This window comes from Bombus impatiens, unplaced genomic scaffold (genome assembly GCF_000188095.3).
Source record: "Bombus impatiens unplaced genomic scaffold, BIMP_2.2 scf_0526, whole genome shotgun sequence".
NCBI classification, from domain to species: Eukaryota; Metazoa; Arthropoda; class Insecta; order Hymenoptera; family Apidae; genus Bombus; species Bombus impatiens.
In genome coordinates, this window is record NT_176945.1 from 5646 (window position 1) to 21643 (window position 15998).

The window sequence follows — 15998 nt, forward strand, 5'->3', positions numbered from 1 at the left end:
TTGAAATTACAATCAATTCTCGCGACTTGAGACTATTGAGGCTATTATAAATATAGGCAACGCAGTAAGTATCCGAAGACATCTGGTTGCCATCTCGTCCGCGGTGTGCGGCCCGGTCCAGGTAGAGTGTTACGCGACTTAACAAAGGTGATAAATGAACATTAATTAAATTTCTATTAATTTTGGTAATAATAAATCAACTTTTGCAAAGCTTCTGTAAATTTTCTTTCTGATATATCAAGAGCCTGATTAGATATTCCACGTAGAACGTATACTTCTTGTATGTACATACCAAATTTCGGACTAATCTAAAATACTTCATAAGATAGAGAGCTTCTGGAAGTTCGGACACAGGGAGTGCATAAAAGACAAGATAAGTCTCCCATCTTCCAAAACTATTTTTTATTCGTTAAAATCTCTCTGTATATTCAGGCAATCACGTGCAGCCTCAAAGTTTTTATCACTTTGCAGTTAAATATTCCCTTTCTGCATTTTTAATTAGATGTAAGAGAACTTTCCATTGAGGTAAAGGTATAGTGGGAGATTACACATACTTACAAAATACTTTAATTCCCAAACTAAGATGATAAATAAAAAAGTTATAATAAATAAAACTGTTAAATCTGTTCGTATGTTATTGCATGTAGATACATGTGTACGTAACGTGCATTACTTTTGTATCGCCTTGAACGTTTCAATGTTCATAGGAAAACACTTTCATAGTTGATAAATCACTAAGTAGCTTTCGCAATAATAGAGAATGTAGACACGTATCTAAGACATGTATGTTCATAGATACAAAAATGTACGGACGAGGCTGCGGTAACATATTTTTCTGTATTACGATCACCCGCAACCGACGTTTTTTTTTGTCATTTTCAATGTAACTGTGCGTAGAATAAGATTCTGACACTGGTGATAGTAGTAGAAATTAAAACTACATTTAAATAGATGATTAAGGGGCGGAATAATCAAAATATCATTGGACTAGGTGCGTTTGTACAGCTATCTATAACAATAAGTATTTTACGTTTAATGCATTAGAGATTATCTATGGACTATGATTCATTGATACTATTCACTACCGATTATCATTATATCTGATTCGCCGTTTAAAACATCACAGATTGAAATTTCACATCTATTGTAGTCGATATTAATATCAATTTAGAGTGATATATAAGTAAAAAATATACGGCGATATTGTAAAACTTCTATTGAAATTGATCGCTACCATTCCATTGTCTTCGAGGTAAAAAAAATATTTTAGTGATAATAGATTAGCAGAACTTTATCACAAAAGAAATCCTGCTACGTAATATAGACGTTAGATGTCAGGATGTCGTTGATAACGTCGCACGTGTTACGTTGCCGCAGTTTAAATAAACTTGCTGCTCCGTTCAGATTAGCAGTGACCGGTACTGTTAGTAAGTCACGACTGTGTTCTCTGTTTGAAAAATACGTAAGGAAAATGTCATACACCACGATCGAAAGGGGTGCACCGAACAGCACTGATTACAGAATATATTTCAGTAAGTATGGAATAACATAACCTTAAAGCTAAACCGTGATCTTTCGACTGTCTCAACGACCGTTAATATGTCGTCATCGGATACTTCACTAAAATTTTTGAACATATCATCGTACGACCTCGTGTTCTTCATAACATGACTCTTATATTTTGTATCATTTTCAACTTGAATATTGAAACTGCATATTTTAACATACTGAGTGTGGAACACGTTTCTTCGAACGTGTGTGCATAACATGTTACTTTTTCGTACGCATTTTTTTTCATCTTAATGTATGAAAAAACCAATGTTTTTCTGAACGTATTTACATTCTTAGAGTAGGAGTTTCGTCATTTCAATAGCAACGAGTTTCGCGTAATATGAACGTGATATTTAGCTTTGGTGAAAGGATCGGATGCTTTCAGTGAGAGAAAAATATTCGGTTTCCTATTTGTCGCATATGTTTATAGTTCATTCCTGTTTTTACTAGTGTTATTTCTATTCTATTTGATATTTTGATTATTGAAGGTGATCCGTTTGAAGGTGATCCGTTTGAAGGTGATCCGTTTGAAGGTACCTCATGTTTGAGGTTTGCGCGTTCGTCTTCATTTTTTTAATACGTGTTGCGCAAAAAATTGTACGCTTGTCTATGATTTTTATTTATTACGTTATTACGTATGACGTAATTCCTCTGTTAAAATTGGAAAATCAAGTCTATCATCTTTTAATATCAGTTTAAATTCCCCCAATACTCCCTAGCGCATTTTATTTATATATATCAGATCCTTGTTTCTAAACTTTAATTTTTTTTTACAGTATTTTTTTGAATACTTGCTCTTGTAAAAAGAAAATCAGATTTATGAAGAAATATATTTCTATATACAAGTTATGTGCTATATGTATTATAGGAAATGATACTGGCCCAATTTCACCCATGCATGACATTCCACTTTATGCTGATGAAGCTAATAAAATAGTGAATATGGTTGTTGAGATACCAAGATGGACAAATGCAAAGATGGAGATCAATCTTAAAGAAACATTAAATCCTATCAAGCAAGATGTTAAAAAGGGCAAATTGAGATACGTTGCCAACTGTTTTCCTCATCATGGATACATATGGAACTATGGGGCTTTACCACAGGTAGTTTAATCCTCTGATGAAACTATTATCAAAGTATTAGGTTATCAATATGAGGAATTAGAGTACAAAGAGATCTGTAATTACAATATGATAAAGATGATGCATTTCCCCTTTTGTGACATTCTCTAATGGTTATAAAATGATATCATCAATTTTATTAGCTCTAATCTGAAGTAAAATGAATGATGATTGCGTGGTGTAGACATATATACATTTTTCTATCCATGCACATTCACTCAAGTGTGTGAACAATGTCTTATCATAGCTTATGTAAACTCTTAGTCTGGGTTCAAGACCATATTATCTGTAGTGGTTATTGTACAATGCTCAATTTTTCTCTATTTAGTTTTATATATACTCTCTATTAACTTTTTCTCTTTTATTTAAATATTTTGATAAATAAATTTGTAAGGCATTTTGCAATATAAAGTAGTCACAAGAAATAATGTTTTTTAAACAGACATGGGAAAATCCAGACGTCATGGATAAAGCTACTGAGTGTAAAGGAGATAATGATCCCATTGATGTCCTTGAAATAGGATATAGGGTAAGGAATTTTTCTCAAAAGTCAATTAATGAGAAATTTTACTTTGCACTTAATAAAATGCTTCTTGTCATTAGATTGCCAAAAGAGGAGAGATCTTGAAGGTAAAAATTTTGGGTTGTGTTGCTCTCATTGATGAAGGTGTGTAATATTGAATAAATAATTAAGGATTATTTTTTCAGATATGTTATCTTATTTTTACTAATTTTAGGTGAAACTGATTGGAAGATTATTGTTATCGATGTCAATGACCCCTTGGCAGATCAAATGAATGGTAAGATTAAGATTCTACAGCTGATGATTAGATTAATCATACTCTGATTTATTTAGCAATTTATGGTATTTTTTACAGATGTATCTGATATCGAAAAGCTTTATCCTGGTCTAATGAAAGCTACAATTGAATGGTTCAAGATTTATAAGATACCAGATGGTAAACCAGAGAATCAATTTGCATTTAATGGGGAGGCAAAACCAAGAGACTTTGCTTTGCATATAGTAGATGAAGTAAATCAACATTGGCAGAATCTCATTAAACGAGAAGCTCCTGCAGGAGGAATTGCATGGTTTGTAAATTCCCCAAATATTTTATTCGAACAAAAATATTCATTTCAAACATTAAATTACACAAATAAAAACAATTTGCACAGCACTAATACAACCGTGATAGGCAGTCCCTTCAAAATAACTCCAGAGGCTGCAGAAGAAATACTAGAGAAGGCTCCAGGAACATTGGAGGCTCAAGCAGTAGATCCGATTGGTAAGTTACAAATATTCGTTTGTTTGTGTCAATTATTTAATTAACTTCAAATAACACGCAGCCTTGATTTATTTACAGTTAATAAATTTTACTTCATTGAACTATTACAACATAAATTATAAACACATTCAAGATATTAATTCTAAAAAAGTTTCGTTATTTACTTATTCTCTATATGTGTTGTTGATTGTTATATGTATTGTATACATTGATATTAAATGATTGCTATTAAAATATTTTGCTATTTGATTTCAGTCGATAAGTGGCATTACGTGCATCTTAAGTAAGAGTAAAGGGGTATTCTCACATCAATACATCTGTTGATGCTTACATACACTTGCTTGTTTTTATGGCACATAATGGAATACCGCGTATTGCTCCCACACCATAAGTTTTAATACATTCGATAGTTATAGATAGTATTTAAATGCTATTGCATGTGCTTACAGTACCGAAACAAGTAACTTATACGCGCAGTCAAACGTACATGTATCTTATTATTTATTTTAATACTTTTAAATTTAAAAATATTATTTATTTTAATTTGTAATTATCAAATTGGAAAGTATGCGTACAAAGTTCCTTATTTTTTGACCACGCATTGAAATATTCTTGTTACTGTACTGTACGTACACATACATGTAATGGGCAGTAGGAATTAAATATACTCTTGTTAAAGGTTGTGACACGGCTTTCTATAGATATTCAAGAATAAGGTATTCTAAACCAATAAATTTATTTTTCACCCACAATTTGTTATATTACAGATCCAATGTGATACAATAAATTAGTTTGCGACTTAAATTTCATATTTTTTATGAAAGATCTTAAACCCTGTATACCTATTTCCTACTTCCGAAAATATAAAAAAAAAAAAAGAAAAGAAATGAACGAAGAGACTATATTGTGAAAATTTACATAATTACCTTGAAATCTATACTTAGATTAATAGATTTAAAAAATCGATGACTAATCAGCTGAGTTGGAATTAAATTACTGATATATCTAATAAAGGCACAAATGCTGTTAATTATAAAGAGAATCTTACTTATACTGTGTGATCGTGTCGAAGATGCGTGTTTAGTTACTACATTCCGCGATGAAGTAGTCTCTGAGGAGACATTTGAGTCTGTTTCGTAGTATACTAAACATATGAGCCGCGAGGAATATACATCGTTCTGCAGGACACACATCTCCGAACCGGGGAGACGAATTGGCCCTTTGGTACAATAAATTCCTAAGAGAAGCGAGATCTAACATTGAAGTGAGGAATCGAACCATCTCAAATATTAAAAGCAATTTTAAACCAAGTTATCTCATCTATCAATAATACATACAGAATTTCACAATTTTAATATCTAAATCTCTTTAAACTTCTCTAAAGATAAAAAAAAAAGATAAAAAATTTCATTAACATTTCATAGAGAAAAATGAATAGGTATAGAATTGTACAATATTATAGTTCTTTGTTATAACTTCAATCTCTTATTCAAAAGTGTTGGTGTAAATGTAAAGAGTATGAAAGATGAGATGGGTAAATAAGCAAGCATATATTGTACTATGGTTATTGTAAACCAAGCCTTATTTCTTCATCGTGAGGGCAAAGTTAAATAAATATCAAAAAGAAATATTAATCAAGTAACATCGTAATCCCGAGATTCCGCTGTAGCAAATAGCGGTTAACGTAGCAAGACAGCCGGAAAGAAGGCAATATTTAACAAATATGTATAAAGTAGCGACCCCTTCGTGTTGGTTTAGTAACATCTCCCCTTTGTATTTCCCGGTGATGCGATCTATTTTATAGAGATGTCTGCGCGACATTGTCTTCCTGGTTTCTACTCTCACGGGAAGTGTCCGTGCACTTCCACCCGAGGAAAATAGCTCAGCAGCCAGGGAAGTGGGCGGGGGTTAAGATATAGTCCAGGTTGCACGGTAAGAAAATAGTAAGACAAATTGCCACGACAACTTTTTACTCGAAATACAGGCCTGCTTTTATGTCTCTAAGTACCTTCAAAGAAAGGATGAAACTTAACGAAATGATAGAAAGTACCTGCCACTTGTATCCCGCATTACTAAAATCTTGAACGTAACTCCAGAAAGTATAGCCACCATAACGTAGATACACACCATTCTACTATTAACTTTCCTTTAAAAGCTCAATAATGGTAACGATTTAATTTTACGGCGTCGATTTTGAGGCGTTCCAGAAATTCGTCGCGCGATTTCACTCAATTGACAAATAATTTAACTGTTGTTCTCTGATAGGTTGTCCATCTCGACTTTTCACTCCCACCCTTCCGATTCTTTCCCGCCATTTTTTGTATCAGTTCGAACGACAGATGTAATAATCGATGTCAATCATCGTCAAATCTAATTCCTTCCACAAATTGTTTATAACATCTAATTTCAAGTATTAATCTAGAAAGTAATGGAAGTAACTAGATTCATTTATAGCCGGATCATTTATTACGGAACTTTTAATTCCACAATTTTGAAAACAAGAAAGGTGTTTCCATCTTCAGATCATTTTCAGGTAATACGTACATATTCTTTTCTCGCCCTATTACATCTCCATTTCCAAATAATACAACAAAACCCCTAAGGATTTTAGCGAATATCGGTTCGATTCCTATCAAAACACGATACGTCATCGAACGTAATGAAACCTCGAGCAACGAGGTGTCGAGTTAAGGAGATTCTGGTTTAGAATCACTCGTCAAAGAGTCTCTAATCTGATGCGGGTTCAAGAAGAAAGTACATAAAAGGAAAGAAAATAAAAAGAAAGAAAACGGTACAAAGAAAAAAAAAAAGAAAGGAGAATCTTGCCAGGTCAGTTTGGACGAGTATCCGATGCTGGATGGGGACTGGATTCTTTCTTGGTGCCCTCCTGCCGAATTCCCCGCGCCCTTTTTTTCTCTTGTCAACTCAGTGGCGATACTGGCTAGGTGAACCGAGAGAGCAAGTGGAGGTATTGACTGGCGCAGTGTACCACGCGCTCGCGCGAATCTTGCTACTGGAGACTCGCTGAGGTAGACGTAGCTGTACCGTAGCTCGTGGAAAAGGAACAGAGTGAGAAGGGTAGTCCCGCTTATATAGGTAACCGCCCGCAGCCCCCAGCGTCCCTCTTCGACATTCGCCGGAATCCGACCAATAGGCGGCCACGCGTCTGTGGTAGTGCGGCGTCGCCTCAACTCAGCTCGCGCAGTCACAACTCGTTCGACCGTCGAACTGTACGCTTCCGCTTAGCGGGATACAACGGGTAACACAGAACGTGTTGGAGTTTACGTGCGCGCCTTTTCAACGTCGTTTTCCTGTCATCGTTTCGCGGACAGATTCTATTGTTCTTAGTTGTCGAATCGTGTGACGGTGCACGTGTTTTGCGGGAATTTGCGCGGCGTCTCCTCGTTTCGTTGGTTCACGGTGGACGGTGCTCTCCCGCGGGATCAAGAGCCATGCGATTTTCCTGGATGTTCGTGGCCACGATGCTACTGGTTCTAGTCAGCGAGGCGAGGTGCAAACGAAAATTCGACGGAGATTTTGAGTTCGCCGAAGAGGTAAGTTCAATCATAGTTATTTACGATTGTACGACGTTTCTTGGTTGCCCTTGTCGCGCAACGACCGCCACCGGCTAGCTGACATGTCACGTCGCGTTTTGGAGATCCGAAAAGCGCATTAATACACTGCATAGTGGGCCATATAGCAGTTCTAGTAAATAAATAATGAAATCGATCAGGGGCGTATTCCTGTGCTTCTTATTTGTAACTGGCCATCGGATCTTTATGCGTTTTTGGAGAATATACGGGTGCAAAAATTTACAGAATGCACATGACATTGTCAGTGGACAAAACAAAGTTTTATTTACATCCTATTCTTTTAGTTATATTCATAGAAATATAAAATTGCATAAACATCCACAGTCTATTACGAAGAACATAGAAAGTGATGTTTATACTTGTGAAAAGTACAATATTCGAAACAAAAATAATTTTATTCAGTAATAGCTTAAATTTATTTTTTACCACTCAATGGAAAAGGCGCGATGGGTTGAAAAACAACCAGTGCTGGTTCTTGTTTCCGTGTAATGATTCGAAACGGAAAAGCATAATCGTGAATCTATTGAGTCTCTGTTGTTTGAATCCGTGTTGCGTGTTGTTTACGCGATATGCTTTGTTTTATTAGTGGAACAGAAGACGCGGTAAAACGATTCTTATTGGAACGCGTCGGTTGGCTGTCGTTCGTTTATCGATAGGACGAAGATCGAACTCGCGATTCTCTAGCGAAGTGGTTATGTTTTTCGCGAAGTTAGTCATAAGATGTAACGGGACAGTTTGAAAAGTTCGATCGAATTTGTTAGTTAGTGTCGCCAAGGATACAATTCCTGTAAAACGACCGTCGAAGGTTGAACACATCGTAAAGCTGTCGCTGAATGAAATAATACGTTGTTTTTGTTTTCATCTCGCGGTTCAGGTATGTCTTATGGTTTGTTTTTCAACTCAGTATCCATCGAATGTGAATACAATCTTTCGATTCTTAAACCGAGCAAATTTATAACAAGGTATCGAGGATTCAACGAACAGTAAATTATTTGTTATTTTTCGTTTATATGTATATAAAGACCACAGGTGTAAAATATGATCGTCTTTTAGGGGGGAGCAATTTAAAAATTCAATATGTCGTCAATCAATCTCATCTTTTAATTCGATTCTGGGATTGAATATGTGTTTTTTTTTAGCTTTTTGAACATTTCAGAAATATTAATAACATTGCTTGTGCGGATTAATATTGATATAGCTAAACTAACATAAGAATTATAGTAGTATTATTCGTTTCTTACAAAATATTGTGAATTTATCATCTATTTTCAAAGATTTATATCTTTCATTTCATTTCGTTTCATATCGAAATACTTCTCTTTATTTTTTTCGTGCATGGTCTTCACATATTCATAACGAAATATAATTGGCGGCAACCTTCTTTAACAGCGTCCATAAAATACACATTTATAACCGCAGTTCATTAGGTGGCTAGAGAGCACGCAATGCAGCCACTTTTACTTTCACGTAACTGGATCAGTGGTCTAATGCGAGTTATAGGTCCAATTGTTTATTTTTTTTCCTGGACCGTGGCGTGGTCGCTTTCTATACGTCCGATCTCGGTTAGATAAACATCATGATAGCAAATAATTATGCATGTATAATATACGCGCGTGCATAAGCACGTACATCTTTCATTACGCATAGTGTTTTCATGGTGCGTGCACCATATGCCATTGAGCACATGTAAATCTTTTAGAGTACTAGCCCGAAGTGTGCTTTCGACTGCAATGCAGTGAGTCGAGTAACAAAGACAAAGAAAGAAACACCGTGTAACTTAGCCCTTGCTACGTCTTTTTTATTTTACGTACGAACGATTGTATCGCTGGCTCGCTAGGCGAGTGACACGTTTTACAAATCGTCAATTGTCAGATGTTTGTATAAATTGACACTGGAAGCGAGCTACTTATGAGGATGATAATGTTATAATTATTCGATAATAGAATTATACCGTTTAATGAAAATGTGATAATTCAATGTAGGATTGCTTTAATATATTTCTAGATTGTGAAATCCGAAGCCAATTAATTAAATCGTAAAAGATAGAAAACATTTCCAGCACTAAATAATAGAGTAACCAATAATTCTCTATTTTCAATTTTCTATTGCAAATCAATGTCTGGAGAAGTTCACTTTTTTTACGTTGTATCATATCGCTCTTCTATAGCGAATTGACGTTATCAATGTAGCAAGAAGTTCGTATTGCAACTATAGAATTATTTATACCGTGTAAGGTCAACTATTTTTCACATTTGAGTACCGCCTACGTGCTGCGGAACATTCCATGCAGGATGTATCTTTATCGACGAAGTCCACGTTAGGGATGAACTTAGAACGCCATATTTGATTTTCTACACGTCCAAACAACGAATCCTATCAACGAATCATATATATTCAATTGAAACTTCCTTCTTTCAATATTTCCACGCGATAGAAGCATAAATGCGCCATTTCTGTTGACCATTGCAGGAAATAATATAATGGGATTAAACTGCGCGTTCAGCGAGGTACTTCGAACGTCAACAAATAGGAAAACTTTTTTTTGGTTATTTACTCGTATTATATTACGCTGCGTTTTAGGCTCACGCTTCTGGCCTTGGTTTCAAGATGTAAACACTCCAAGACACATGGATACATTCGCAGGATCGTTTCGTGTTGCGCGGCCATCGTTTAATATCCGCAACTCGAAGGAATTGGAAAACAAGGTCAGGAACAGAGACTGCACGTGTGCATTTATCTTTCCGCGGGACTGGGCCAGTTAGCATTATTGTTGTTGAGCCTCGGATCTGAAAAAGGTTCGTTTCATTGCGCGCGCGAGCTTAATATCGCGCGCACTTTAAATTTCTGAAGCGGCATTTTGAACGGCGTGGCTCTGCCCCAATTTTTCCCATTGCTATAACGTTATAACTCTCTGTACCCGGTGCTGGCTGTATGCACCACCCACCGACACTTGACCCTCTTATCTTTTCTTCTTTACAATCCGCATCGCCATTTTTCGACTCGCGAGCAACGCGCGCGCGAACACGCGTCACGCATCGCCTGCCCTCCGTGAGAAACTGTTGAACCACTTACCAATAACGCCTCGCTTTCACGATAATTGCGTTTTTTCCCCCGTTGCTTCCCCCTCGTTACCTCGCGAGCAACTCGCGTTTTCTACGTTAGGCGGGCAAATACTGCATTTCCGTTCGTGGGAATGCTGCAGAATGCTATATAAAGCGGTCGGTTATTAGAGTTAGGTATTTTTTGATTGTTCGAACCTCTCAGAAATCACATCGATCAACTTGCGACTTATTTCTTGTGAATTTCACAATTATTTTATCTAGGAACGTAATTGGTATAGGACTTCTTCAGAAACAACTGATTTATTTCTGTAAATTTATTTATTCTAATTTTTGAAAAGTGTATCAAGCTTCTCTTGCAATTTAGTCTGCAATTTATGAAGTCGATCGATGTGACTTTTGAATGGTTAAATTTACCTTGAGCATTAGGTATTTACTGGAAGGTAAAATTAATTATCTAATGATTTAGGGTAATTAAGGTTGATTGCTTCTGGATTTAAGGTAATTTTGAGAGATACGAATTTCGTTTCTAAATATGTTTCTAAATATTTTGAAGGTATCGATATTTATTTGTTATGCATAGCTGATTATATTAACTAACGATTTTTATGAACTCGAGATTCCATAGATTATACTACTAAAATACCTAGACCTATATCTTATAGAAGATGTATTCTCACTTGTATTTTGTTACAAGCGAATTGAATTATTTTCATTAAAATTTTGAGGGATTAAATTTTCACGTAATTGGATGTAAAGTTAAAACTAAATTGCAATAAATATAAAGATAAAAAATTAATATATAAATATAAAAATATAAAATAAATATAAAAATTCTTGAAAAGTGAGTACGTAAAACTAGACCCATCCACTACTTACAGAGCAGAGCACTCTTTGCCAAATTAGTTGTTTGGCTGAATCGCAACAATTTTTTAACGATTCTACCAACACACAGATAGATACAGATATCTATGATCCAGCTAATTATGCTGATACAAATTTCGTTTCTGTTTATTCAGACAATACACTGGCTAAAGCGTAACCGGTTGGAACGGCCCTGGTCTCTAATTAGAAGAAGTCTGTATTTCATCGTGTTTGTCGATTCACTAGCAAGTTTATTCGAGCGATTTTTCCCCCGTCCTTTTTTTTGCTCAGCCAATTTGTATAAATTAACCCTCGTTTTCGTCGACGTTTTTACACGATCAATCCACGATCGTAATTTCTCCGCACGATCGTTTGTTTGCAGTCTCGTTTCGAAAGGGGTGAACATACGAATCGCGTTTTTTTTCACACGGTCATCGATTACCAGACTATTAGAAATATACTCGCGAACTTATTCGAGCACTTGCCATAGAAAACATTTATGTCCATTTTATATGTGTTACATAAAAGACATTTACAAATTTCATTAGGATTGTAGTAAGACACCATTGTCATGATTACATTGATCAAATTTTTTGAAACCAATTTGAAAATGCATATAGGAATGGCAAGATATTTATTGCACACATATATTTACCAAAAAATTAGCATACAACGTGAATAGTCATCTGAAGGATACGATGAATGTCGAATATGATCATAATGGATAATTACTTGTTTGAACACTTTTTGATTTTTGCGAAATATATTTGCACCAAATATCGTATAGTTTCTATCTTATATTTTCAGATTTGTTCCAAATTTTATTAATATGTAACCACGGCAGTCGAGTTTCATTACAGTGGTAATGAAATTTCAAAATGCTTGGTACAGCGCATAATATATTCATAAAAGATTTCTGCAAGTTTCTGCAACCTTCGTCAAGGTTCCGCAACTTGATGATTCAATCAAACATAGTTCTTCTATGATATAATTACGGATACACTCACAGCAATCGCGCAATGAATATTTAAACAATGAATATCTCGCCAAAGAAAATTAAGATTTATCGAACAGAAATATTAAAGACGAATATATAATAAAGACAAACATGAACAAGAGTTTTTATCGCGAGCCTTCAATTTTATCGTTGGCTACTACATGATGCGCAGCAGAATCGATCGCGTATCAGAAATGGTAACTTTGCTCTCCGTTCCCCCTGCTGCTTCGAAGGAACTTCTCGATGCGAATTACGATTATCATTTATTTACCGTGACCGAAGCCAATCGATCAGGCTTGATTCGATAACGATTGCCTCGATATTCCGACGTACTCGAGCGGAAACTTACTTCTCTTTTGTTCTTGCACTCGCAACTTGTCGGACTCGGTTGAAAATGGAAGTAGAATCGAACATCCGGGCGGAATCGCAATTCAATTTTTATTCGCCTCTTTTTGCGGCACTTACATTTTCTTGGCGCTGGAAACAAAAGCTCGGAAGTTTAACACTTGACTGAAAGTGGAGATTAAAAGTCGAGTGAAAATTTCAAGATCCTCTTATCATTATCGTGACATTAACACGTTCTGTATGGACAAGCAAGCGTTTTAGAAAAAAGTTAAGTGGAAAGGAAAATGATTGCTACTTGTATTAAAATTTCAGTGTTTTAACTTTTTTTTTAAGATTTTTTTCAGGATGTCAGGATTGACACGAGAATTGTAAATCAAGAATTAGGAATTATTAATATAAAATTAATATTTACTGAGAGCGACGCACTGTGTATATGCGATAGTTTCTAATTAAGTTCTCGCCATTCGATATCTGTAGTCGAGGTTCGTAATGAACTGCATGATTCAGCATTTCTCAGGAATTTGAAATATCCTGTGTGGACATTTGTTCGCAATTTAGGAAAATACTTATACAACTAGAAGGTTTATCGTTTAAACAAAATCATACAAGATATTTCCAATTATATTAAATATTCATATTTTCCCATTGCGTATGACGATGAACGACAAGTTGAATATTCAGCTAAAAATAAAATATTCCACGTATGGCAAATATTTATTAATTTTCGGTAAATATCTTCCACTTAACTGTTGACATAATTTTAACATACCGTAACACATTATGCCATGAATATCTTCCAAAACAATTTGTACAGTATCTTCACAATTATGCCACCGAGAATAAACAAAATGAAGCACCCTATCAACCGATTACAAACGTACAGAAATATATAGCAAACCAGAAACTGGCGTAAATTAGGGCCTATAAACTATCAATTTCCTTATTTTACAGTAGGTGCTTATGGGAATTGTAGGTTAAAGATAGACGATTGGAATCATGCACGATCCACGTGAACAGGTGTTCCATTATACGAAAGACGGGCGGCAGAAGTCTGCCTTCACCGAGCATGCTACGAAACGACGTTCATTAAAGCCACGTTATTGCGGATCGTGCTACTCCCGTTTTGTAATTTCAATAATCGAGCCGCAGCCTTGTCGCGAACCACAATCTCTCTCTCTCTCTCTCTCTCTCTCTCTCTTCATCCTCTCTTTGCTTTCTGCTTTCTGCTTTCTCTCTGTTTCTTGGTGGGATGCGGTTTATAGGCACACACACGTATATATCAGACGCTTTTCATCGTATCGAAGAGAAAATCGATTATCCTGTGGCGTAATGGAAAAGAATTTCTCGTATCGATCGTCACGAGGAGAGAGAATACCGTGTGACCTAGTGGCGCGAAGGTAAACGAGCATACCGGTTGCACCCGCTCTTTTTCACGACCTATTGTTCCTCATAAATTACTACTTACCCCAGCCACCCCCTCTCTGGTCGCAATAGTAATGTCTCCTGTTCCCTTCGTTCATACTTTATGACACGAACAACGCCACCGTCACGAGAACGTAATAATAATAATAATAGATATCGAATGATGCATATTTGATCGAGGCAATTGCAACTTTACTTCGTTACCATTCTGTAATTCTTCTAGTTTATTTTTATACTTGCAACTCTGCTTTGCATAGGATGTTGTATAACAGTGTTTTGCGTTTGATGGTTTATGACGAAATATTTTTATTTTTTTCTTTTTTTTTTGGAACCATAGAATTTTTCTTTTCAGCGATGATAGGTATCTATCATTCGAATATGTTTCACGTACTTTGAAAAAGCAATTTATTCCATTTACAATTGTTCAATAATTTTTTTCTATACGTATTATTTCACTGCTTAATGGATTGAAGAGATTTGAAGCTCCCTTTGTCCTGAAATGACGAAACGTTCCATATTTTCCCTCGTTGTATAATTTCCTCGACACTCAAAATATCTACCGAAAGTTCAACATCTCTACGACTACTAAAATTGATAGCGCGTTCCATCCAGATGAAAGAAGAAGATAATTCCATCGTATAATCTTCCCCGGCCACGATTTCCATAATTACTGTTATTTGCACGTTTATTCAGCCGCGAACCTTGAACTTTCACGGCCGAACAACGTTGGAGAGATTGAAACGTTCCTGTCCGTGGATATTTCCACCCTGCGCAGCAACCCCCGGTGTTCGACTTTGTCACGCGAGTTCTCGTTGCAACGCATACATTTCTCGCATGTTTTCCGCGCTTCTGTCTCTCCCTGTATAGTCACGGACCCACTCGAGATCACTCGATTATCTCCTTTGTCCTGGAAGCTACTCGACCGAGTGTGTTTCGTGTTCCAAGCCCCTTTTCCTTTACAACCCCTCTCGGTTGTCTGCTATTTGAAATCTGAATGGCTATACTATGCGTTAGGTTATCATCGCGCGGTTCGAGGACCCTGTAGTTTCCTATTTATTCTTGTTTCACGTAGTCACAAATTAGAGAAGCGAAGTAGTTTTTATGGATTTATGTATCTTTGTAATTGACTAATCTAGTTAAACGTTATGTTTTATCTTCACGGATTTATTCCTTTAATTAAGTAGGAACAGTTAAATGTTAGGTAATCAAAATAAAATTCAAAGATCGATCATTTTATCTAGTTATGTAATATTTCATTGTGCACGTGGATTATCGTTGGACGCGACAAAGGAGAACTGTGTTTCTGCGGTGGAATTTGATTTTAGTTGAAATTTTTATTTTTCCATGCCGGATCAACATTTTTGAAACGATAGTTATATATATATATAGAGGATTGAAGATCATTATGATGCGAGATAAAATTTTATTGAAGTGAAAATTAGAATTTTAATTGCGTTATTTTAACTTCTGAAGGTACCGTTCATTTAGCAGTAAATCATCACGTTTAACAGCCACCAAAAATATCAAGTAAGGTGTAGATTAGATTATTCGTATATTCAAACAACGATCTTTGACATATCTCTTCCAGCACTCCAAATGTCCGACCACTTTTCACGACTATCTCGAGCCTAGAAAACGGCCTTTTCCCTTTTCCCATTGACTAGTCGCTAATCTCTGCTTGACGTAAAATTCCGAGGGTCAGCATCCAGACGCTTCGTTGTTTCATTTGCTTTACTCCAGATAAGAGCAAAGCGTACTC

At 35.8% G+C, this 15998-nt stretch overlaps 2 protein-coding genes across 2 annotated transcripts in view; both read left to right on the top strand.

Annotated features, from left to right (window-relative positions):
- The window catches only part of LOC100743633 (venom serine protease Bi-VSP), a 5835-nt gene extending 5638 nt beyond the window's left edge, over nucleotides 1-197 (top strand). The window contains exon 7 of the transcript XR_004462080.1: nucleotides 148-197. The gene's annotated coding sequence lies outside the window, so the exon portion shown is untranslated. The remainder of the gene's footprint in view (nucleotides 1-147) is intronic.
- A 1094-nt stretch (nucleotides 198-1291) lies between these two features.
- Nucleotides 1292-4402, top strand: LOC100742274 (inorganic pyrophosphatase). Its single transcript, XM_003491191.4, has 8 exons — nucleotides 1292-1532; nucleotides 2420-2655; nucleotides 3116-3202; nucleotides 3277-3340; nucleotides 3411-3473; nucleotides 3552-3765; nucleotides 3850-3959; nucleotides 4215-4402. The coding sequence occupies exons 1-8, from the start codon at nucleotides 1340-1342 to the stop codon at nucleotides 4244-4246; spliced, it is 999 nt and encodes a 332-aa protein (XP_003491239.1). The 5' UTR covers nucleotides 1292-1339; the 3' UTR covers nucleotides 4247-4402.
- Nucleotides 4403-15998: the final 11596 nt, after the last annotated feature.

What these genes read in the sequence shown, in the direction of transcription:
- LOC100742274 (XM_003491191.4), top strand. Translation starts at nt 1,340, where the DNA reads ATGTCGTTGATAACGTCGCACGTGTTACGTTGCCGCAGTTTAAATAAA. An exon ending in TCCTTGAAATAGGATATAGG is followed by an intron (nt 3,203 to 3,276) that starts GTAAGGAATTTT and finishes TCTTGTCATTAG; the next exon opens with ATTGCCAAAAGAGGAGAGAT. An exon ending in CCTGCAGGAGGAATTGCATG is followed by an intron (nt 3,766 to 3,849) that starts GTTTGTAAATTC and finishes CAATTTGCACAG; the next exon opens with CACTAATACAACCGTGATAG.